The 26,450-nt window shown below is 39.1% G+C and overlaps 1 protein-coding gene across 6 annotated transcripts in view; it reads right to left on the reverse strand.

Annotated features, from left to right (window-relative positions):
* The window catches only part of ZFX (zinc finger protein X-linked), a 70,492-nt gene that overhangs the window by 4,869 nt on the left and 39,173 nt on the right, over window positions 1-26,450 (reverse strand). For 4 of the 6 annotated variants that reach the window (XM_078064464.1, XM_078064463.1, XM_078064462.1 and 1 more), the window contains exons 3-7: window positions 23,246-23,815; window positions 1,790-1,939; window positions 1,427-1,570; window positions 696-848; window positions 21-161 (exon numbers count right to left, since the gene is read on the reverse strand). In XM_078064464.1, the coding sequence (XP_077920590.1) occupies window positions 21-161; window positions 696-848; window positions 1,427-1,570; window positions 1,790-1,939; window positions 23,246-23,815 (1,158 nt within the window). Of the gene's footprint in view, window positions 1-20; window positions 162-695; window positions 849-1,426; window positions 1,571-1,789; window positions 1,940-23,245; window positions 23,816-25,448; window positions 25,509-26,450 lie in introns of those variants that run through there. The other 2 variants (XM_036068401.2, XM_078064466.1) reach the window with 2 other exon arrangements.

Below are 26,450 nucleotides of genomic sequence, written 5' to 3' on the forward strand. Positions count from 1 at the left end.
TGGGACTCATGTGCCCTCACCTGTTTGGTACTGCCTGGAATCAGGTCTTCTCCTTTTCTTTGGTTTTTGTTTAGCCAGTCTGCCGAGCCCAGCAGACTCATCTATGTGCAAGAGGGCACTTGCAGTGCCATTCCGGGTTTCAATTCCATCAGAATTATTACCTAACAATGCGTATTAAAAAACAAAATTATACAGTATTATAAATTATAAAAAATTAGGGACTCTTTATTAACTATAACAACGAAAAGTAAGCCATGATACTCATGAATGACAGAAAGTCCCCATTCTAGGTAATGGGTTTTAGGTCCACATTTATTATAGTGAGACGGTAGGAAATGCCTCGCTTCCAAATCTAAAAAACACATGTCAGCATTTTGCCCCTTGAACTCCCATGTTGTCTCCCCAAATTGTAAAGTCATGGGCCAGATACAATCAAGATGAAAAGTTTCAGCTTGAAAGCCTGCATACTTCTTGCGGTACTTCCTTCTACGTAATATACACATGAAGGAAATTCCTGTTATAAATAAAGACAAAAGGTAGACTTTATCATCTTCCTCTCCTCTTGTTTAAATCAAGTAACCCTTACAGGGTAGTGGTGTTTCCTATTTCGGAAACCTAAGGCCACAGACACCGTTTCCAGTCACGAATTCACGTGCGCGAGCCAACTCCGTTCGAAGAGCCGCCACGTGACTTACCGTAAGCTGCTGCCCATGCGATTGGCATGAAGGTTTTGATTTCATTGTCGTCGATCTGCTGATCATGCGCCGCGGCGGCAGCCGCTGCCGCCGCTGCATCCTCCTCCCCTACGATCACCTCCATATAAACTTCATCGGCAATTTCCGCGACATCTAAGTAGGAAATTATATCAAATTTTGTGACCAGGTTTACAGAGATCACAGGAAAGACGTTTTTATTTGAATTCAGTTAGCAGACAAGTAGAAGGAAGGTTCAAGTGTTACACACCTAGAACATAGCTTTCACAGAGTCCTAAGCAGGCAACGAATATTTGTTTAACGAATCATTCATTTCTTGGCTTTCATCTTAACTTGTTCTTTTTTTTTTAAAGATTTTATTTATTTATTTGAGAGAGAGAGAGAGAGAGCACATGAGATGGGGGAGGGTCAGAGGGAGAAGCAGACTCCCTGCTGAGCAGGGAGCCCGATGCGGGACTCGATCCCCGGACTCCAGGATCATGACCTGAGCCGAAGGCAGTCGCTTAACCAACTGAGCCACCCAGGCGCCCCTTAACTTGTTTTTAAAGCAACATTCTACGCATCCATAACGAGTTACCGAGACTGCCCTTGGAACACGGCAGCATAATAATCTCTACAATAATGCTACTTGTTTTCCTTCAAATACTGACCATAGTTAAAAAGAGAGCTACAGAAACACAAAACTTTCTCCCACAAAAAGGCCACCTACTTACTTAAATCTTCATCTTCTTGCTGAGAGTCGTTGACAGTCATATAAACCATCTTTTCCCTTGGCACACGAATACTGCTATTCTGATCAAGTAATTCAACTCCATGGTCATTCTCAGGCTCACTCTCCACAATGTCTACGGTGCCACCTATCAGGGAAGATGACAGCTCCGAGAATTTATCTGAAAACTTCATTTCCACCCATCTGACTTAACACATGTCATATACTTTTCTACTGCTACATGGAAATCCTTGTTTAAAAGTTATCTTCAGAAAAGATTTCAAAGGTCCGCAATCTAAACCACCCAAAAGAAATCAGGCTGAAGTGTCTTATCAGGATGCATACTATGCCGAAGCTTTCCTCTTACCTAAGTCATCCTCTCCAGGGTCAGCTTTAAAAATGTACACCTTGATGACTTCAGGGCAAGTGCCATCCACCTTACAAGGATCGATTTCCGACTCTGCGTCCATGGTCATTCCAGAGGAACCATCGTGTTCTATTTTGCCAGCATCATCCACTGAAAAGGCAGAAAATACACTACAAATAACACTAGCAGATACTTAAATGTTACTGTTTTGCAAAGTCCTTTGTACAAATATCATCCCTAACAGGATTCATACAAAATAGGATGATTTTACCTAGACCAGTAGACACGCAGAGCACGGTGGGAAATGTGGCTGACTGCTAGGCCAAAGCAGGGGTCATGGAGGGCCTTGTGCAACCAGGCAGAGGGGTTCAGACTTGACAATGGTAGGTCAGAGATTTCTCAATCTGGTCAGGTGTCATCTCTCTTAGGGAACTAAAGAACACAGGCCCCAGCCCAGCAGCACTACAGAATTAGAATCTGTAGGGGTGAAGCCAGATACATGGAGCGATTTAGAGATTCCAGAGCAGTGAGAATGACAGATCACCATGTTCGCTAACATCAGGACTTAAGAGTCAAAACTGAACATGACAAAGGAGCCAGGGATAACTATGGGGTTTCTGATTTAGGTGACCGAGTGACTGGGGGAAGAAATGTTAATCAGAGAAATGAGTAAAAGGCTCTCTCTTCCTGCATGGGTAATTAATTTAAGGTCTGAGAGGTAACATCCCTAAAAGCTCTCAGACCAGTGCCTGTCCCCGTTCTTTTATATTCACAGCACCCTTTGCTTGTTTCTCTCCGAGTATACGATTTATTGTATTGTCACTATCAGGGACTTTCCCCCATCTTTCCCACTGATAGAGCAGAACTTGTCATTTTATTAGTCTTTTAAGACAAGAGTCTGGTGATGATAGATGCTCAGAATATTGATGAGCCAATGACTCAATGAATGAGATGTAAAGACAGTTGCTGGATATTTGAGTCTGAAAGCTGAAGGCTGACAGATTTGGGAGCCAACAGCTCTGTGCTAACTAGCCCTGAGATCACACAGTGAGGACCTGCAGTGTGAGGAAAGAGTGTGCTATGGATATCTTGGGGAACATCACAGTTTAAGGGAGGGACAAGAAGAGTTCACAAAGGAACCCAAGAAGGGAAAGCTGGAGAGGCTGGTGGAGGATCGTGAAGGAAGCGAGGCAGTTATAAATTCCAAGAAGCCTGGTAAGGTCCACAGCAATAATGCAGCACACACCCTAGTAACGGAGGAATGACCTGGAAGTCACTGACGCTCCTGGGGAAAAGCAGTGTAGTAAAGGCTATATGAGGTCAGATTAAAGTGGGGTGAGGATTCAATGGAAGGTGTGCGTTTCTTCAAGAAGTCTAATTTTAAAATGGAGAACAAAGGGGCAGTAACTAGAACGGGGAACAGGGTCAAGGACTTTTCTGTTTAACTGATAAGAACACTCAAGCATATTCAGTCTGTGGGAGCAAATACAACAGACGGGAAGAAGCTGAAGCCAGAGGACACGGGAAAACTTCTGGATCAAGATCTCAGAGGAAAGGGGGAAGATGAAATTAGAGGCAAAGATGAAGAAATTCTCCTTAGACAGTGGGAGCAATATGCGATCCTTCTGAGACTTGAAGTGGTAAACATGGATGCAAAGAGAGCTACATCGTGTTAAGGGGGAAGGCTGTAATGCTGGGAGCTGGAGAAGTTCGTGGCTGGTGGCTTCAACCGTGGATATGAAACCAGAGGCAAGGGCTTTGGTTACCAGGGAGAAAATGGCAAACTAGGTGAAGAGCTTAAGAAGCTGGAGAAAATGAGCTGATCCAGGACAAGCCTCATGATATGCAGGTTCAAAGAGACCAACTGGTTAAACTCTGTGGTCTGAGAAAACAAAGAGAGGTTCCCTGAACTCTGCACATAACTACCTAAATTCAAGGATCTTGACTATGCTTTTTATAAAAATGATTTGTAAGGGGAAAGAATTGGCATTAGGTCCTTATTTCTGGCCTGATGTGTACTTACCCCTTTTCAAAGCTAAATATTTTTATGACATACCAAGCTGACTGAGCCAAGGCTATTTTCTTAAAGGTAGCTCTGCAATTTCAAAGTGAGGTAGTGATAACAAGGATGAAGATCCCCCCCCAAACTAGCTGGAGAGACCTGACTAAACCTGCTACGTCTTCAGAACACTCATCTCTGAGCAGTTAGATCTTGTTGATGAAGCTTGCCCTTTTTTGGCAAGGTATGGCAAAACTGATTCTAACAGCTACTGGAAAATCAAATGTCCTCGTGTTTACAAAGAACAAGGTCAGGCTAGCTGTTTTGGCATATTTTAGCTTGTTGGTACTCATAAGATAAAGCCTTTGATGACTGAAAAATCTTCATTTTGGAGCTCGCAAAATGGCATGTATTTATCTATAATTTGGAGGAAAAGACCTTTCTGTTTGCTTTCATAAGTGTGTGGGGAAAACACATTTCAAATATACAGGCTCACCTGAGCCAAGCAAAGCTATTCTATTATTAGACAAAAGTAGAATTCACCTTCAAGTTTTCACCTTGAGAATTTGCCCCACTAACTCAACTTATGAAATTACTCTGAATATGAAAAATTACAGAAGTGATTTTTTTAAAAAAACCCATTTTGATGGTCCTGTTAAGGACTCAAAATTTCTCTGTGATTTTAAAGCTACCATAAAAATGAATTTCTAAAAACAAAGAAGCCTTGGATAAAACTGAGTCATCATATGTATGATTTCCGCCTAAGTGCCTTCTTCTAATGTAGTGATGAAGAGCTAGAGCTCTGGAACAAGGCCTCTCCAAAACAGAAGAGCATAATTTCTGGAAATTAAGACTACTTCTAATAATAACTACCATTTGCATGGCATTTTGCTATTTCCTTATCATTTCTATGTACTTTAATTTTATTTGATCCTTACCTTTTCCAGATAAAGAAATAAAGGCTCTAAGATGGTATGTGCCTTGCCCAAAGTCAGTGAACTAATGAGTGAGGGATGGGAGAGAGAAGAGGTGCCTGTCTTTAGAACCCAGGCCTTTATTTTCATCTTCTGATTTTTTAAGAAATGTATGTTTACTGTATAAAACTTAGAATTAAAAAAAAAAAATCACCAATAGTCCCACCAACCAGAGATTCCATCATTATGTTAGGAAATTTTCTTCCCAGTTTTTTCTATTTGTGTTAAAGTAAAATTGGCATCACAGTTTCCTCAAGCCTTACATAATAATAATCTTTACAACTCATCCAATATTTTATTTTTTTAACTTTTTTTTTTAAAGATTTTATTTATTTGACAGTGAGAGAGAGAGTACAAGCAGGGGGAGAAGGAGAGGGAGAAGCAGGCTTCCCACTGAGCAGAGAGCCCGGCGTGGGGCTCGATCCCTGGGATCATGACCTGAGCTGAAGGCAGACGCTTTACCCAATGAGCCACCCAGGCACCCCTCCTCCAGTATTTTAAACTTCAAAACTGAGAAACATTTGACTTATCGATGATCTCATTAGTAACAGCAAAACTATAGCAAAATATAGGCAATACTTTATACTGCTTGAAGGGAGCTTCAGTAAACTCTCCTAAAGACTGAAAATTGAGGGATACTTATTTGCAATGTTATAGATACCACGGTGTCTAAAAATATAGTTAAGATCTCAAAAAAACCAGTAGTTTCTGGAAAAGAAAAATTACTGGGGTGTGGGTGGGAAATACACCACTTCAAGTAAATTGGTTTTGGTTTTGGGTTTTTTTTTAAGAGAGAGAGGGAGAGCGTGCAAGCTCCTGCAGGGGGAGGGGCAAAGGGAGAGGGAAAGAGAGAATCTTAAGCAGGCTCCATGCCCAGCGCGGAGCCCAACGCAGGGCCCAACACAGGGCTCCATCTCACAACCCTGAGAGCAGGACCTGAGCCAAAATCAAGAGTCAGTCGCTTAAATGACTGAGCCACCCAGGCACCCGTTTTTTTCTTTACGTAGGCTCCACACACAGCATGGAGCCCAACGCAGGGCTTGAACTCACGACCCTGACATCAAGACCTGAGCTGAAATCAAGAGTTGGATGCTTAACTGAGCCACCCAGGTGCCCCCAAGTAAACTGTTAAACGAATGTTGATCTAATTAAAAGATCAGTAAAACTAAGCTGATGGAGAATCTATATAACAAGGAAGGATGGTGGTCATGATGGATAATGGTAACATTTACTGACCACATACCAAGCCCTTAAAATGTAACCATTCACTCCTCACAAAAACCTTATGACATAGGTAATATTGTTTTGTTATTCTCAATTAAGTTTCTAGACAAATTTTTATAATTTTTACCAAGACAGAAAAATATATGATATTGGATTGCGGTGGAATTGCATTTTGTACAAATTAACATCATAGAAAGAAAAGATCTTTACCATTTGATCTCTCTCTTCCTACGTTTCCTACCAAATACCCCTAGACGTAGCCCTCAGTCAGCTTTCCTAAAACAAAGATCCAGTTGCCTTACTCTCCGGCTCAGAATGGTACCCCATTTCCTACCAAATAAAATACAAACTGCACAGTCTAGTAACCGACCTCCGACCAAAGTGCCTTCTGCCTTCAATCTTGTCTCCCCCATCAGGCCCTAGACTACCCCGTGTGCCCTGAACTTAAAACAATACATTTTTATTTCTATTCCCTTATGCTTCTTGTACTTGTATATAATTTGTTGTAGAAATTATATAGTTTACTGTTTAAGAAAAGTATTTTTTTAAGATTTTTATTTATTTGAGAGAGCGTGAGCAAGAGAGCACAAGCAGGTGGAGCAGCCCCCAACATGGAGGCTCAATCTCAGGACCCTGAGATCATGCCCTGAGCCGAAGGTAGCTGCTTAACCGAATGAGCCACCCAGGTCCCCCCAAAAAAAGTATTTTTAAAGTTTTAAAAAATTAAAATGTGATCAAAATTCTACCACCTAGAACTATCAATTTACAGATCATTATTCAGATATTTCCCTATGCATATTTATAAATAAAAGGAAGAGTGAACAGATATTTTAATGAAAACTGGATATTGTAATATGCCATTTTTAAACAAAAATCACTACATCATAATTTACTTGAACTCAAACAACTTGAATTCCACAGTCAATCTCATTCCCTTGCTCTCCAATCCCTTGCCCTCCCCCTCCTTTCATTCCATCATACTGGCTTGAGAGAACCACAAACTTGCCTGATTTCAATTTTCCTCTCTGCCTCTACACCAGGGCCTATGCCGCTAAATCTGATGGCAAACACGCACACAAGCACAGACACATGTACACACACTGATGGTTTCACTTTAAATCCATGACCCTGAACCTGAAGCAAACCTTTTCTGCTACTTTCCCTCTCTTTTTCTAGTATCCTCTCTCCTCAAATCTCTAATTTCACCTCCCCATCCTCACTCTCAGTTGATCTTCTTTCTTATTTTACTGAGAACAAGTGAAACAATCGGAAGACTCACTGACTGATTATCAGATCTACTCACCTACCAGCAACTAAATCCAGCCTGTAAGCAAGACAAATCACCTCTATTCCTAGCTAAAGCCTGCCCCCTTCTTTATTGCTCTAGCATCTGCCCCCTCTACTGGATCACCTTCATCAGCACATAAACTATTCTTCTTCCCCCTTTAAAACAAAAACTTTTGATCCCATTTCTCCAATTCTTGTCATCCTGTATCCTCTAAACTCACTTCAACCTGGCCCATGACTTCACCAAAACTGTTCATCAAGGTCACCCGTTCTCAGCATCCATTTGACTCTGATTCACTTTCCTCACTTGGCTTCCAGGATATAAGCTCTTGGTTTCCTCCTCCCTCACCGGCCATGCCTCCTCAGTCTTTTGCAGGAGCCGCCTCTTAGCCTCTTAATGTTGCAAACCTCAGGGCTTAGTGTTTGGTCTTGGTTTATTTACAATCACTCCTTTGGCAATGTCATTCTGTTTTATAGCTTAAATTTCATCTATATGCCAATAACTCCCAATTTTGCATCTCCATTCTAGTCCTATTTCCCGAACTCAGATTTGTACGTCTTTGATGTCTATCAGATATCTCAAAATTAAGCCTCTGCTCAAATGTCATCTCAGCAAACGCTGACCACATCTGCAACCCAAAATCTTCCTTATACCCCTGTTTTCTTCCCAAGAAGATTATCACTTATACTACATCACTTATTTATGTCTGTGTACCTCTACTAGAACATAAGGGAGGGGAAAAGCACTGGCATCTGTTTTGTTCAATGATGTATCCCAAGTGTCTACAGTACACTGATATACAGAAAAGATTTAACATTCATTTCTTAAATATATGAATGCTGATCTTCAAGTAAATGTTTAGACATTATGTTACTAGTTCTTAACCCCCTAAAGATGAAAAAATATATTACAAAAACATTTAGTCATACTTTGCTTATAATACATGAATCAATTTTTTTAAGGAGAGTGAGAATGCATGCACAAGAGTGAGGGGGGAGGGGGCAGAGGGAGAGGGACAGAGAGAATCTCAAGCAGGCTCCATGCACAGCGCAGCGCCTGATGCGGGGCTTGAACTCACGACCCCGAGACCATGACCTGAGCTGAATCTAAGAGTCGGACCCTTAACAAACTGAGCCACGCAGGTGCACCATGAATCAATTTTAAAGCCAGTATCTACTGTCATCCTACTATGAAAGATATGATATGATTATGACTTGCTGGTTTTATCATTATGTCAATTTCTTGAAACAAGAAAGATTTGATCTTTATTTCAGGAAAATTCACTGGAAGATTCCAATCTTTATTTTAGGAAAATTTCTTCCACTATAAATATTTTTGTAGTTCATTGTTTGTTCCCTTCTTTGAGAATTCTCCTTACGTGTTTGCCTCCTCTATCTGTCTCCTGTGTCTAGCCATCTCTTCCATATTCATTTTTGTACCTTTTTTTTAACCATTTTTGTGATTTCCTAAAGCTGGATCCTCTGCCCATGCTTATTTACTCAGGCAGATTTATTCTTATAGTTGCTTCTATGGTGGCTTTTATCTTGATCATATTTTTATTTTTCTCTTCCGCTTCTTTCTGAATTTTGTTAAGTTTACTTTCTATCTGCCTCTATTGTCTTGTAATATATTCTTTGAACTTCTGCATCTCCTCTTTGACTTTTAAAAAAGATCACATTGGAAATGTTCTATAATTATATCTGCACTAGCTACATGTGGTTATTCAGCACTTGAAATGTGGTTGGTGCAACTTAGACACTATATACCTAATTTTATTTAATTTTCATTTAATCAAACTTAACTTTAATTAGCCACATGTGGCTAATGACTACCATATTGGAACACAGAGGTTCAGACAATTGTTGGGATATACTTACTCTGTTTCTTTCAGAGATTCTTCTTGCAATTAATATATTGTATTAATAAATAAAAATATTTCAGAGAGTTGAAGATTCTTTAGATTCAAAAAGCTCATCATGCATGAAAACACAATGCAAGAAAAAGACCTACACCTAACTAAGCACAACTGTATGATATTTCAGACCAGGAGGGATAAAAAGATCTTTAAACCTTTCAGAATAAAATGAAACACCTACAAAGGAATGAGAGTCAAGATGACATCAGGCTCCTAAACTGTAACACTAGATACTAGGTGACAGTGAAACATGGCATCACAAGTTCTCAGGGAAAATTCTCTTTAACCTAGAATTCTGTACCTAACCAAATTATCAATCACATTTAAGGGTAGAATAAAAATATTTTTAGTACACAATCTATACTCCTTAGGAAGTTATTTCAATATGTGGTCCAGTACAATAAGGGAGTAAATCAAGAAAGAGGGTGGCATGGGAATCCATAACACAGTGGATTAATCTCAGGAAATGAGAGAAGGAAAATTTCAGAAAAATGCCTGTATTGCATTAAGCCTAGAAAGCAACTACTTCAGAGTGGAGCAGAAACATAAAAAGCTTCAAGAAGAGGGCGCCTGGGTGGCTCAGTTGGTTAAGTGTCTGCCTTTGGCTCAGGTCATGATCTGTGTCCTGGGATCCAGTCCCACATTGGGCTCCCTGCTCAGCGGGGAGTCTGCTTCTCCCTCTGCCTGCTGTTCCCCCATGCTCATTCGCGCATGTGCACTCTCTCTCTCTCTCGCAAATAAATAAAATCTTTAAAAAAAGAAAAAAGCTTCAGGAGGGGAGTCACTGGGAAAAGGAGGACTCAAAGAAAAACCTAAGTGGACAGAGAAGTAAGTCAAACTTAAGGATAGATTTCTCAGAAAGCACAATTAAGAAGGAAAACCCATGCTACAAGGATGGAATCAGTTTCAAAGACAAAGTTTAATTAAGCTTCAAGTCTATAAACTGTGACCAGTACCCACAAGAAGGACATGGATTAAGTCACTAAATCCCAGCCTTCCAGAACCAGAAGCTAACTACCTGACAGATCTTAAAACAGGTTAATTTTGAAAGAAAAATAAAGATGATTTTACATCCTAAATAATTTATTTCAAGGGACAGTCTGAATACACAAATCTTTTCTAAAGTTTTAACAAGATCCCTAGGTGTGAATGTTAGGATTAACATCAAGGAGGGAAATCAGGCCTTTTCAGAAGACCCTACAGTCAGTATTGCTATCGAAGAAAGAATCTGGTTCTCTGAACCAAGAGCCTGTTCTAACTTACTCTCTGTTAAGTCCAATAGTCTTACTACTTAAATCACTTCAATTTTTAAACTTCTAAACCCAAAATCCAATCAAAAGAAAAAAACTACAGAGTAAAAACTTGGTATTATTCAGTGTCTTATTAGATTTCCTGTGTGGGCAGGTGACTACTTAACAGTAAAAATACCTAGGGACACCTGGGTGGCTCAGTGGGTTAAGCATCTGCCTTCAGCTCAGGTCATGGTCCCAGGGTCCTGGGATCGAGCCCCGCATCGGGCTCCCTGCTTGGCGGGGAGTCTGCTTCTCCCTCTGCCTGCTGCTGCCCCTGCTTGTGTGCTCTCTCTCTGACAAGTAAATAAAATCTTAACAAAAAAAAAACAAACCACAGATGGGCAGTTCCCCTTAAAAGGATACCTGAGCTCATGAGCAACTGTTATGTCCTAGACACTGTGGTCAGTGGTGTCCCTCTATTTTATCATGAAATCAATGACAACAGCTCCATGACTTAGGTGTTTTATCTCCACTTTACAGATGTGAAACCAGAGCACCTAAGACTAAGTTAACTTGCAGGAAGCATTCTGCTGAGTAAGCAGATGTTCTAGTAGATAAATAAACTTATAAATTCACTTTTGGGCCTCCCTTTCTTAGCTTCCTCCTTAGGAACCCTCTTTCTGTGGTTAAAATTCCATCTTATTTTTATTATATAGTCTATAAAAGATTTCAGAGAATTAGTGATAATCTGATCTCCTTTACTTCTTGAAACTTTCCTGAAGACATTCAAAGATTTAATGAAATTAGCCTATTCTATAGAAGGGGAATTAAAGGATCAGAGCCATTCAAGTGTCTGTCCTAAGTTATAGTGATCTCTAACATGACGTCAGAGAGAACTTATGAAAAATATTTGCCAAATTGCACTGAATTGGTCTAAAATATAGCTAACTAAACCTAGTTAACCAAGAACTGATTTCTTAATACTATAAATTCAGGGGAAAAAGAAAGGAATGACTACTATAATCCCACCTTGTGCCTGCCTTTAGCCAAGGATTCCCTGATCAGACAACAGGAAGGTCTTAAGTGAAGCCAGTCCAGAGTTAGTCCTGCTTGCCCAGTTGATGCCACCAACAGAGAGATTCTGTGTGGACAACAATGATCAGCCATTACTGACAGGCAGGCTCTGTGCTGGGTGCCTGCTCCATATGATCTCTAATTCTCCCAACCAGCCCACAGGTCAGGTAGTAGGACTGCCATCTTACAAATAAAAAAACAAAGGCCAAAGAGAAGTCAGTAATTTGCTCAAAATCATACAGCTAATGAGCAGCTGGGCTGGCATCCAAATGGAAAGCTGGCTGACTCTAAACTGCAGGCACTGATACACTTAAGAATTTCTCGAAGATCAGATCTTCGCATGTTCTTTCTTTCCCTCTCTCCTCCTCTCTCCCCTGCCCAACCCCCATTATCCCACAAAGTAATCACAGATCTGTTCAAAGGGCAAGCTGTTGGACACTTCTGTCTAGGTCACAAGCAGATAAACAGTAAATATGAGTCACAAGGCTAATCTGAAGCTCCAATTGCTTCTAAGGCTTTCAAGATACAGATTTTTTACCCAATCTTATTTTTGGTGGGGAGAGGGGAGGACAACAATAAATGTGCCTTACCTGAGTGCTTCCAAATAAGTTTCAGAGTACCCACAGTAAAGACAATAATTTTAGATGGATTAACAGACATCTTTGTAAATTTTATCAGAACAAGCTTAAAGCTTATTCAATATGTCTTCTCTAAGACTTTTCTCACATTTCAGAAACATTCCCATGAGGATATGTATTTTTAAAACTCTAAAATTTCATTCTGTGGTTTACCAAATGGTTAAGAAACAAAACTGATAGAGTGCATATATAAAAATAATGGTAAGATATAGAAACATCCAACAATCTGCCCACAGAACAAAGGAATAAACAAATATTTTACCATGTCTCCTGTGCTAATAGCCCTGAGAATCAATAAATAAATCATAAGATTGTATTAACCCTCAGAGTTTATGCATTAAACATAGAAGTTTGGACTTATTTCTTCATTCATTCCCAGAACCACTTTTTTTGGGGGGGGAGGTACAGAGGGAGAGGGAAAGGGAGAATCTTAAGCCCCAACACGTGGCTCAATCTTACAACTGTGAGATCATGCCCTGGGCCAAAACTGAGTCAGACACTTAACGGACTGAGCCACCCAGGCGTCCTCCTCCCCCGGAACCATTTTTTATTAGATATCTACTACGACCAAAAGTTGTGCTCAATTTAGGAGCTAACATCAGACCAACTGGTCAGAACACCTCAATGAGAAGGCCAGGGGCACCACGTGGACAGCTGCAGGTAGCAACTCTATGGACAGATCTTCAGCGTATCCAAACATGCTCCTCCTCTGGTAATGGTTTCGCCACCTGCCCAGCTCCACAAGCCAGAAACCAGGAAGGGAGCTTTGAACTCTCCCTCTTCCTCAAGCCTAAATTTAATCCAAATTCTACTTCCTAAATATGTCATGAAGCAGTTTCTGCCAAACTCTACCGATAGAACCTTATTTCAAACTATCATCATCTGCTTCTTACCTGAACTACTATAATCTCCCATAGCACACTTTTTGTTTCTGAGTTTACTCTTACCTAGTATGCTCTCAACATTGCCATGAGGATGATCTTTCCAAACTACCAGCCTAACCGTGTTATTATTATCTGCTTACAACCCTTTAACAGCTCCCCACATCGACAAGGTAAAATGCGCTTCTTAGTGCATTCAAGGGCCTTTATGATTTGGGCCCTGCCTATTTTGTCAATCTTATTTCTCACCATTTCCTCCATTTTCTTCACCAAAGATATTATTTGCACTCCAAAGAGTAAGTCTCTGAACACTCCAAGATCTTTCACATCTCCTTGCCTTTAAATAGGCCCTCCTCCCTCCTCTCTGCCATTCCTCCTGCCTTACCCACCCACTCATCCTTCAAACTGAGTTCACTCCAAATTATTTTTTTAAATATGTGACCATGATATTGTTTCATTTTTTTAAAAAATCCTTGTCCTTCGGATATATATACTGAAATACCTACAAATGAAATGATGTGTGGAATTTGCTTCAAAACAATATGAGAGAGAAGGAAATGGTTAAGAGTAGAGATGAAATACAGAGACTCAGGTCTTCAATCAAGCTTCCACAGAACTCTGGTTTATAGTGCTTTCATAGCATGTAGCTCATAGAAGTATACCAAACCACCCCCCCCATTTCCTCCCTTAGTGCTTCCAAAATACTTTGTATTTTCAGTTATGTATCTTTTCACAATCAACTGTAATGATCTGTTTCTGTTTGTCTTCCCTCCAGGGCTGTGGACTCTAAAAAGCCAGAGACTTGCACTGTTTATCTCTAACAGCTACCAAGGTTCCTAGCTTATCGTGGCTGGTCAAGAAATGTTTTTGAATGAATGAAGACACAAGGAAAGTAAACATCCGCAAAAGTAAAAATAATAGTTTATGTATGATTTCTTTTTCTCATTTAAACATAAATTTGAAAAAAAATCTATTTTTTAGGTAGAAAAACAATGGAATAGGGTTTGGAGGCTGGGTGGCTTCTGCTATGAGTTAACTAAGAAAATGTTTAAGCCCCTTAAATTATTTCCTAACACTGCTGAAACTGGGTATTCAATAATATTGTAAATTAAAAAAAATTTTTTAAATAATATTATAAATTTTAAGAATCACTGAATTCTAGTTGCCTCCTCCATCCACCAATAAGCAGTATTTAGGTCAAACTCTACTGCTTTGTAGTATGAGCTTTATACACATATGTATATAAATATACACACACACGAAGAAAGGCAATATGAGAGTGGAGGGTAGATACTTTGGAATAAAACACACTTGATTTCACATCCTCAACCTAATGCTAGCTGGATGTGTAACTTTGGTCAAGTTACTTAAACTGATTCTGTTACCCAATATGTAAAGAGTGATAACACCAACATTATAAGGTTGTGTAAAGAAAATAATGTATAATAAGTTCTGGCACACAGATACTATTTATTGAAGGTTTACTAGTACCTATTTTTATTGTTACCAACTTGTTACAAATCTACAATCTTTCCTGGGATAAAAATGCTTAAGTCAAAAAATTTTTTCTTAAAGTTGTCCATTTTGACTTGGTAACAGTCAAACCACAAATATAGTGATAAACATTTTCCCCCTGAAAAGTGAGCTTTATTAACAACAAACCTCACTAAACAAACTTAATTCCATCTCCTGATGGAAATGCAAATTGACTCAAAGGTCATTTAGAAAATAGGTCTGATGAGTCTGAAAGCATTTTCCACACATTAGCACCAAGCTCTTCTTGAAATACTAATTCAAATGGACTTAAATTATATAAATGCCACCAGACCAAAAGAGCTTAATAAGCTTTAGTTAAGAACTAACCAATCTAATAATTTATTAACATTCAGCTTTTATACAAGCAGTTGCATGCTGTAGAAAATAGTATTTTGAAATCAACTTTATCTTAGTGAAAACGTCTTTAGCCTTAGTATATAAAAACAACTAAATGGAGAGAAGACAGCTATATTATTATTCCACACTCACTGTAATAAAATACTTTTATTAAACTTATGGTCTGGGGGCACCTGGGTGGCTCAGTCATTAAGCGTCTGCCTTCAGCTCGGGTCATGATCCCAGGGTCCTGGGATCGAGCCCCACATCGGGCTCCCTGCTCCGTGGGAAGCCTGCTTCTCCCTCTCGCACTCCCCCTGCTTGTGTTCCCTCTCTCGCTGTGCCTCTCTCTGTCAAATAAATAAATAAAATCTTTTAAAAATAAATAAATAAATAAATAAATAAACTTATGGTCTGCACAAAGTAAAATTTCCAATTTTATAATCAACATGTTAAAAATTATGACATAATTTCATTTAACCAAACTAGTTTAAAGGGTTCTAAGTTTAAATTATTTGCTATAATTTTTCTTAATTTATCTATTTTAAAACTGCTTAAAGTAACTGAGAGCACATATTTTATTAAAATGTATATTAGAAATGAAGCATCATGTAGGTTTACATTAGAAAAGAGACTCTATGGCTAAGTGTTCAGTTTTTGACAGGAAGGATCCCATGCTCCAGAGGCCTATTAGTTGTTTCCTCTGATGTTACTGTAAGATAGGCAAACATACCTGACGTACCCGTGTTTTCCATAAGAACATACAATGTCGCCCCATCACTTACTGTGTTACACCTTTTAAAACTGAATTATGCATTTTTGCCTAGACTTAAAAATTTAAACTTTAATATTTAGGGTAGTAAATTTTGCAAATTCACTATGCACTCTGACAGCATGGAACTAGTATAAGGATAGATGATAAATGGAGCAGAGTTAGGAGTCCAAAAAATAAACCCCTCACATTTACAGGCAATTATTTTCAACAAGAGTGCCAAGAACATTCAATGGAGAAAGAATTGTTTTTTCAACAAATGATGCTGGGACAACTGAATATCCACATGCCAAAGAATGAAGTTAGCTCCTTATCTACCTCACATCATACACAAAAATAAACTCAAAATGGATCAAAGGCCTAAATGCAAGAACCAAAGCTATTTTAAAATTCTTAAGAGGAACACAGGTGTCAATCTTCATAACCTTGGATGAGGCAACAGTTTCTTAAATACGACACCAAAAGCACAGCAACAGAAAAATATATAAATTGGACTTCATCAAGATTTAAAACTTTTGTACATCAAAGGACACTATCAAGGAAGGAGACTACTGACAGAATGGGACAAAATATTTATAAATCATTTCTCTTATAAGAGACATAACTAGAATATACAAAGAATTCTTTCAATTCAATAATAAAAAGGCAAATAACTCCATTTAAAAATGAGCAAGGCATCTGAATAGACAATTCTCCAAATGGCCAATAAGCACATGAAAAACTGCTTGACATTATTAACTATCTGGGAAATGTAAATCAAAAACCACAACAGGATATTGCTTCACATCCACTAGGATGGCTATGATAAAAAAAAAAAAAAAAGACAGTATTAACAAGTGCTACAAAGGGTGTGGAGACACTGGAACCCTCATACACCACTGGTAGGAATGTAAAATGGTGCAGCCATTTTGGAAAACAGTCTGGCAGTTCCTTAAAAGGTTAAACCATATGACCCAGCAATTCCACATATGAAATGTATGTCCACAAAAACTTGAATACAAATGTTAATATCATAGATACAACAGCCAAAAAGTAGAAACAACTTACGAATGGACTAAAATGTACACCCAGAAAATGGAATAGTCTTCAGTAATAAAAAGGAATGAAGCACCGACACCTGCTACAACATGGATGAACTTTGAAAACATTCTGCTAAGTGAAAAGAGCCAGTCATAAAGACCATGTATTACAGGATTCCGTTTATAGGAAATACCCCTAACAGGCAAATCTATCCAGGCAGAAAGTAGATTAGGGGTGGCTTAGACTTGGACGGGACAGAGAGGGTTGATGGGAGTGATAGCCACAAGGTATGAAGTTTCTCCCTGGGCTAACTAAAATTATCTAAAGTCTGACAATGGTTGCCCAAGTTAGTGAATACACTAAAAATCATTGAATTGCACACTTCAAATGGGCAAACGGTATGGCATATGTTACATGCTGTTACATGTGTTAAAGCTGTTACCAAAAAAAAGTTTATTTCAACACTTAAGTTGAATCTAGGATTAGAATGGAATACCTAGCTCCTGCTCATCTTCTATCTAACTGTTCTAATTAAAAGACATGGGATATGTCAACAAGATCTAAAGAGTGACTTCTTGTTGATCATGTTAATATCAGAGGCACCCAGAGAATATTTTGCTTCATGCAGCTGTTGTAAGGCAGTGCCTGACTCATCATCACCAGATCTTCTCCAACTTTCCCTATTGTACAAACTGATGTTTGACAAAATAGCATCTTGACTATGCAGCTGCAAAGTCAAACTCCAGGAGGCTGAAGACCACTGCAAAGAAATTAGGGATGTCTGGCAGCTGTCTCGGATTAAAGGAGAACTAAAAAACAACTTGGTTAACACATGGATGACTCAAACATTCCACTTCTCAGAGACCCAGAAAACTCTTCAGTGCCATAAAGCAGTACCACCATATCTAGCCTAACCAGAACCAAGTGAGAACCAATAGCTTTTGGTAGGGAAGAAATGTATTATTAATACCTTCGATGTGGCACGATGCCCACAGACTTGCAGCTATAGTCTTCACATAGTCAACAAATATTTATTTCACACCTAATAGGCATAGGGTTTGATGAAGAAGATACTCAATGGCTAAGAAGCAGTGGATAGTTCCTATTTTCAAGAAACAGACCATCAAATTCAGAAGCAATCATAACGTCTAGACTGCAAAGATGAGATAAAGAGGTCATCCTGGCCTCAAAGGCAGCTCTACTGTGACAAAGAACATTTGTGTCTATATACACTATCAGGACACTATAAAGAATGAGGATTGCTACTTCGTCATTTTAAATGAGACCTTCAGAGGGAAAAAATCTGCCAAGATAGACACTAAAGACTTTACAAAAGCTGTTTATTAGGCTCTTAGATCCAATGACTTACTGAAATTTTTGAAGAGTATTTAGGTGTCTGTTCATATTCTCTGACCAGTGAGGTGAATAAGTATCATAGGAATTCAGAGATAATACTACCATCTCTCATCATGTTACGAAAAGCATTAAAGTGGACTGCTAATAATGGCATCTCTGCATTCTCTATCATGGAGAAAATCAGACCATAGTTCCTCTATATGCTTACCACAAAGCCTTTGTCAATCCTAAACTTCTGAAATCAATTTAGGTTTTAAGCTGAAATGCAGCACTGGGAGGCAGAAACAAGAGAAATGCTAATTAATTCCAAAGCATTCAACTGGTTTGATTCCAAAGCCAGTAGTAAATTAAATTTTTTAACATGACTATACTTTGAAAGGAAAAGGGATGATGGTGTGGAATGGAGGAAAAATGAATGAAGAAATACCTGCAAAAGAACAATAGATACTACCAAAAGTCACCATACCCCCCCCAAAAAGTCACCATCCCTAAACCCAACTTAAAAGCAATCAGGGGCACCTGGATGGTGTAGCCGGCTAAGAATCGGACTCTTGGTTTCAGCTCAGGTCATTATCTCAAGGTCATGAGATCAAGCCCCATGTCGGGCTCCATGCTTGGCATGGAGTCTGCTTGGGATTCTCTCTCCCTCTGCCCCTCCACTCACGCTTTCTCTTTTTCTCCCTCTCTCTCTCTCTCTCAAAAATAAATAAAGCTTTAAAAAATTAAAAATAAATAAATAAAAGCAATCAAACCATCTCATTATAGTAAAAAAGGGGTATTAGGTAACTTGTGTGTGTGTGTTCTTCGTATTCTTTGAGCTTGGATGTGACATTCTATTTTAAAAGAAAGGAAGAGGGGCACCTGGGTGACTCAGTCGGTTAAGCGGCCAACTCTTGATTTTGGCTCAGGTCATGATCTCAGGGTCCTGGGATCGAGCCCCCATCAGGCTCCATGCTCAGAGGGGAGTCTGCTTCAGGATTCTCTCTCTCCCTCTGCCCACCCCCCACCACTCACACACTCTCTTTCTCTAAAATGAATAAATCTTAAAAAAAAAAAAAAAAAGGAATAAACTACCACTGTATTATTAAAATACATACTTACATACATATATAAAATATACAAAAATATACAACAATAGCAGTTTGTGTCCATCCTTATTTACTACTTTAGGAACATTAAAATCTATATAAATTAGCAGAAACCCAGGCCCTAAAAGAATGATGACTATAAGATTTTTAATGAAAATTTCACCAGTCTGGACTCTAATACAGTGTAAAAATTTAGTATACTGGGGGGGGGTGGTCTCTGGGTGGCTCAGGTCGTGATCCCAGGGTCCTGGGATGAGCCCTGTGTCCCCTGCTCAGCAGGGAGTCTGCTTCTCCCTCTGCCCCTCCCCCTGCTCGTGCGTGCACTCTCTCTCTCAATAAATAAAATCTTAAAAAAAAAAAAATCTAGTATACCATGTCAACCGTTACTAAATCAACTTTTACTGTTTTGGTTTTTTTTATGACATTCTTGGAGGGCTGAACTTCCTAAAATAATAATAAAGGCAAGAGATAGTATGCAGCTAAAGGTCAAACCAATGCTATGCATTTTACTCCTTAGCAAACAAGTGAAAAGAGAAGTCAAGGAGAACCAAGAGTGCTTTCGCCTAAATATTTCACCAGATCCTCCTGCCCTCATAAAGCACGATGAACCCAACTCCTTACTTTCTCCAGCCTTGCCTCTGGGTTGCCTGGTCTTGCAACAGAATATCTGGCAGTGGTATTTCAAAATGGTATTTTCATACTGAATGGCACATCTGACATACAAACTGAAGACTCCCAATCTCAACTGGCCCCTCAATGCAGCTAAATAATCTATCCTGTAAATTCTTAAGCTTCCTGCCCTGGTCCCTCCCTTTAAGACTAAGGTTTTTCAACTCTTCACCTCTATTCTTCAGCTTTCCACCCACAACCTCTGTACATCCTATATTGGCAGAGGAATTTGCTGCACAAAGAAAATAGTTCTCAACACTTTTTTTTTAATTTTCATTTATTATTTTTAAATATTTTATTTGTCAGAGAGAGAGAGGGAGCAGAAGCAGGGAGAGTGGCAGGCAGAGGGAGAAGCAGGCTCCCCGCTGAGCGAAGAGTCCGACGCAGGACTCAGTCCCAGGACCCTGGGATCATGACCTGAGCAGAAGGCAGACGCCCAACTGACTGAGCCACCCAGGTGTCCCTTTATTTATTTATTTATTTTTAAAGATTTTATTTTTAAGTAATCTCTACACCCACTGTGGAGCTCGAACTCACAACCCTGAGATTAAGAGTTACATGCTTTACCAACTAAGCCAGCCAGGCGCCTGCTCCCAATATTCTAAAGCTCCTTTTACTGCCTCTGTCTCAGAGAAGGTACTTACTCTTCCTCTCTAGGCCTCACCCAACAGCCCTCCACTGCTGCCCTGGACCTCATTCCCTCCCCCTTCTCTGGAACTGCTCCATGTGGTAACCCTTCCCTTATCTTTAGTCTCTCTATCCAATGGTTTGTGTCCTGCACCTATAAGACTATATAAGTATGCTCAACACATTTTCACAATCCAGCCAAACATCAAAGCTATACTCCTGCCTCTTTTGTCCCTTCCCTGACCAAAATGGCCATTTATAAAAATTGCTTCACCTACTTCACTTCCACCAACTTCTCAATCCATTATGGTTCATCTCTTCTATCTCCTCTTCATTGGCCCTTGCTTTATTGAATCTATTTTAATTAAGATACAATGACCTCCTAATTGCTCGATGGAACAGCTCCATTCTCTCTTTTCAGTGATGACACTTCTAGAAATTATTTTCATCTTTAACAGTATTAAAAATACTCTCTAAAGATTTTTCTCCTCCGCCTCCCAAAACTTCCTGATTTTCATGGGCTCTTCTCCTCCATGTACTTTTTTTTTTTTTTTAAAGATTTTATTTCTTTATTTGAGAGAGAGAGAATGAGAGAGAGCACATGAGAGGGGTTAGGGTCAGAGGGAGAAGCAGACTCCCTGCCGAGCAGGGAGCCCGATGCCAGACTCGATCCAGGGACTCCAGGATCACGACCTGAGCCGAAGGCAGTCGCTTAACCAACTGAGCCACCCAGGCGCCCTCCTCCATGTACTTCTTAAATATCTAAAGGATCCATACTCATTATTCTACAAGTACTCTCTGAGGAACAACCACCCATTTCCACGTAAAATACTATCTATATTTTCTTGTCCCAAATTTCTTCCTCTAGCCACAAACTCTCTCAAAAGCACCGAATTCATATTATCACCTGCCTAGAAAAAACATCCATCAGATTGTCCCCAGCAAGCAACTCAAACTTCTAACAGGTCTTAAATCATGTTCTTTGCACGAGATCTCCACCTCTCAGGTAACAGCATGACAAGCACCCAATCCCCCAAGGTAGAAACCTTAGGGTCCTCCATGAATTCTCTTTCTCCCTCAGATCCCCACCCCTATTCTATCTGTCACCAAATCTCATTCATTTTACTTCCTAAACTCTCTTGAATCTAGTTCCCTCTTTCTGTCCCCATTCCTATGAAGGTACTTAGGATCTTCTTTATCTCATAAATGAACCATTTCAACTAACCTCTACCACTAGTCTCTCCCTCATCTACTCTTATTCTGTATCACTACCAAAATTATCTTCCTAAAATAAATTCAAACTTCAAATGGCTATCATATTTTCCCCTGTGAGACTGGCAAAAACTAAAAAGGAAAATAATACCCTCGTTGGTCAGCTGTGTAGGGAAACGGACCTTCTCATAAACCTGGTGGGGGAGTTATTATTAGGCAAAATATTGAGGCAATATCACCAGACTTATAAATGTGTACACCCTCTGACCTAGCAATTCTATTTCAAGAAATTTGTTCTAATGAATTCACCAGGAAGTACACAAAGATATACAAGTACATCCTAAAGTTCCCATCATTCCCAGCAAAGGCCAGACTTTTTTTTTTTTTTTTTACATACTATACAATTTGCCTGGATGTCTCCCTCCCAACTCATGCCCTTCTTCACCTGGTAAAACTAGAACTCATCCTTGAGTTCAAAGGTCAGCAACTCCATCTTGTCTCCACAGCAACTTGGTCCCGCCTCTGCATCACAGTGCAACCTCTCTTTCTCTCCTGCAGTAGACCGTAAGCTCTCTAAAGACAATGGTTTTATGTATTTTTTATTTATCACCTATCCATATCTGCACTACTTACAACAATGTCTAACACAGAGTAGGGAGCCCAAACACATGTGTTGAATGAAGGCGTTTTCTTCCTCTTCACACAAAGAATTCTCGGATTTCCAAAATCTGGAACTTTTAAAAGATATTTCCTAAAATGCTGGTGGACTCCAATATATGCTATGTGAAATTCCTCTATTATAACAGGTTTTCAAGCAAAGCAAATAGTCTTGTGAATTTATATAAGCAAATAGTCTGTGAGTCTTTGTTTGAAGTTTAGTTCCTAAAGGTACAAGAATCCCCATACTGGGTCAGAACTGTGGTCTATCCAATTGAGGATTTTATCTCTGAAAGTGGTACCAAGAAATATGTTGTAAGAAGATACAGCTATCCTTCCAGACGTTAAGTTAAAAATGTTCAAGTGTGTTCCAAAACACCTTACTTTTCTTCAATAACCTACTATGAGTCCATCATACTTGAAAATCATGTTTTGGAATCATTTAAAGTTTCAATACTCTGCCAGAGCTCTTCTCCATGCTATCTGTTATATAAACAGCATTTTACATGTAAGCAGAGTAAGTACATAAGTAGTACAGAAGTAGCACCGTACATCCATACACAAGAATATAAGTAGTTTGGTTATACATTTTTTCCAAGTTGAACTCCTTTTTAGTTTCAAGAGGATTCCTAATTCTAATAAAGGCTCGTAACAGCCTAATCACATCCTTCATGATTTCAGAAAGTTCAGTTCTACTCCTTTCCGTCTTTGTCTTTCTAGACTGAAGAAATCTCATCTTTCTATTGTGTCCTTATAGAGAAATGACTCTTTACTCTGCACCATTTCACTTTTCTTAATTTTGAGTTATCTTACAGGCTCCAAACTGAAACAATAATGCAGGCAGGTCTACGAGATTTACTTTAGTTTTATAGAAGTCAAGAAAATTTCACCCCTGATGTAAGTTAGGAAAGACAGCCTTCAAAAATACCTCTGACAATCATGGTACCCCAAGACTTACAGGAAATCATAAGGTAGTCCTCACAGTTGCTTTTGTCATCATCTTGCTGGTCCACGGGGATCCCATTGGCATCTATGACTGCTTCAGAGGCACAATCTGCTACCAATACTTCTTCTGAAACGACGTCCGTTGTCAGAGGGTCGGTGACGATTTCTGCTTCTACTACACTGTCATGAACCACGTGTTCAACATGTCCAACATCAGATACATGTATGGATTCACTCGTCAAGACGTGTTCTGGCATAGACATTGAGGCTGAAGTAATGTCAGAAGCTAAAACATCATCTGGGACTGTGCAATGTGCTAAAGAAACTTCTTCAGTTACATCTGAGTCCAGAACTTGCTCAGGAATGATGACCGTTTCAGATACATCTGCTTCTTCCATGATATCGGGGCACTGAACATCTTCTATAACAACATCCTCAATAACATCCTGGATTACAACTGAGTCTGGGTCATCAGGAACAAAGTTATGCACAGTTATGTCTGAATCCACAACATCTGAAACAAAAACAGTTTCTTGTACTTCCACAACAATTTGATCACCGTCCATGTGTGTAGCATCAGCTCCTTAAAAAAAAAAAAAAAATTAAAATCACAAATTTCAGGTAGGTGTGCATGACTACCTCAAATAATGTAAATGTTATTTAATTCCTACCAGTAAAACAGACTAGCTCCTCAGTTTTCTCAAACACTAACACAGATTAAAGAGGGGATCTATTTTTGAATCATACCAGAAACAGAAATTTTTAATACAAGAACTTTTATTCTCATCTCGAATCAAGCGATACGGAAATACAGAAAAACAAGGCAATTGAGCCAGTCTCTCTCTCTCTCTCTCTCTCTCTCACACACACACACACACACACTCATGAAAGTAAAATTCTAGGCTCACTAATGTTAATCCCATATGCAAAGGTACTTAAGGGATAGTTATAAAAGTAAGTAATGCAAGTTCAGGTGACAAATACACCATTTTCCTTCAATATATGTGTTTTCATTCCTCTCTCCTTCTTGTTCCATCTCTTTCTCCTCAACTCTTATTTTTTCTTCTTTCCACCTCTCCCATGTATCTCTTCTATTTTTACCCCTTCCATCTTTACCCCTTTCTCCCCCTTTGTTCTAGAACAATATGTCAACAATATCCTCCATTTATGACTACAGAAATTTAGAAATTATCCTCTGAATCTAGGATATAAAAGGATCGGGGCATAAATGAAAAGAGGGCTAGAAGGCCACAGTTATGGAGAAAAGACAACTGGCTAGGGAGTCTCTGTGGATAAATGAGATGCATAAAGTGCAGCTGCTCTGGAGTGGTGGAGGCCAAGGTTAGCTGGAATGGGGCCTGCCCCAACTTCACCAGGGTATTCTGTCTCCAGCCAGCCTCCTCCTGTCCCCCCATACCCCTATCCCCCAGGCAGCTCCTCAGAATATAAGAAACCTTACTCTAGTCCACTCTGCAATTAAGGAACAAAGGTAGAAGGCTGAATCAGTTGATGCCCCGTTGAGATTAAATGACTTCACCAAGATCACACAGTTTGCACAGATTATGGTGCTCCATAAATATTAATCTGAATGAATGCCACAAATGGGAATCAAAATCAAATATCCTTGCCAAAAACATAGGATAAAAGAAAACAAATCCAGTATCTTGGATCCTGGTCTAGAGAAAAGCAAAGTTTTATAAAAGTCTTAACCTAAAATGCTAGTCTGTTGATGAGTGCTTCTGGATGTGACTCAAACCAGGCTGAGTCCAAGCAGCTGCCTAAATCAATGACTGTGTGTCACTGGCCAGGTCCTCAAAGACATATGGCTTTGCTTAACAAACACGAATGACCAACAAGGGCCAAAAATATCATTAAAAAATGTAGGAAATCTTACAGCCAGTTAATATCCATTTTAATTACATCTAGAAATAATAAAGAGTATGTTTGCTTTAATTTCTATAGGACTTCTACAAAATGCTTTATACTCATTTATTTTCCATATTCTCAATATTAACATCAGCAACAGATCATTGTAATCTCCATTTTGCAGACATGAAGTTGAAAGCATTTGGTGGCAAGAAGACTGGTTATAAAATCTAAATCAGAGAGTACGGTTTGGACACTTATTCGTTTTGTGACCCTGGGCAAGTCATTTAACCTCTGAGTTTCAGTTTCCTCATCAGTAAAATGAGGACAGTAGTATCTGCCATGCATACCTCACAGGACTGTTGTGATGATCAAATGGGAATGTATGGGAAGTGTTCTGAAAAAACTGTAATGAGAGGTTTCATTATTATTAGGACATGAAAACGGAGGCCCTGACAGATTAAGTGACTTGCTCAAAGATGAACAAACACCATAAGTGTTAACAATCAGGGCTAAAATGCAACAGCCCTTCAATCCACCACTTAGTCCATGACCCAGGCTCACTTGTGGCAAGATTAAGCTACTAAATAGTGTGTGTTTTTCTCCAAAGAGCTTAGTCTCTTTTTCAAGCACATCAATTATACTTCATGTTCTAATGAAGAGAGAATTATACCTTTGCATTTATCATTATCAAACTGAAGTTACCAAATGTAAATTAAAAGACTATTCCAAGTTAAGTAAAATACATATACCCCCACTGGATTAAGAGATTGAAGGAAAAGTTAAAATTTAAAATCATTAATATTTAATTTCCTGATAAAGTTAATCACTATTTCTTTAATACACTGCAATATGATCATTTCAAGTCCAATGGAAAACTAGTCAACGCTTTATTTATAAGGGTAGCTAGCTAGTGTTATAAAAAACCATTTTACATTATAAAACCTAGCATAATCACTTTACAATGCTACATAATTGGAATCACAGGTAATCTGAAATTGTGAATACATTTCTTTTCTATTTTTAGAACTTCATGAATTTAATAGTCCTTGTAGTTTGGAGAGTGAGGTAAGACTCCGTCTTCCTGAAGCAGAGGGCTCCTTTTGTCACCTTGTGAGAGACAGCGTTATAAAAGTAGGATGGGGTCAGAAGGTGGAGGGCCTGAGGCTTATACTTTACCTGCTGGGTAATTGAAAACAGACAAATGACACAATCTACACGTTATTTTTTGATGTATTCTAATTGGTGGGCTGGACAAAAGAGACTAAGGGTAAGGAAAAGAATTTAAAAGTTACTGCAGACTAAGAATGAGATGAAAGAGAATGTCTATGCAGGAGGAAGCAGAATGAAGA

This window comes from Halichoerus grypus, chromosome X, assembly GCF_964656455.1.
Source record: "Halichoerus grypus chromosome X, mHalGry1.hap1.1, whole genome shotgun sequence".
Classification (NCBI taxonomy): Eukaryota; Metazoa; Chordata; class Mammalia; order Carnivora; family Phocidae; genus Halichoerus; species Halichoerus grypus.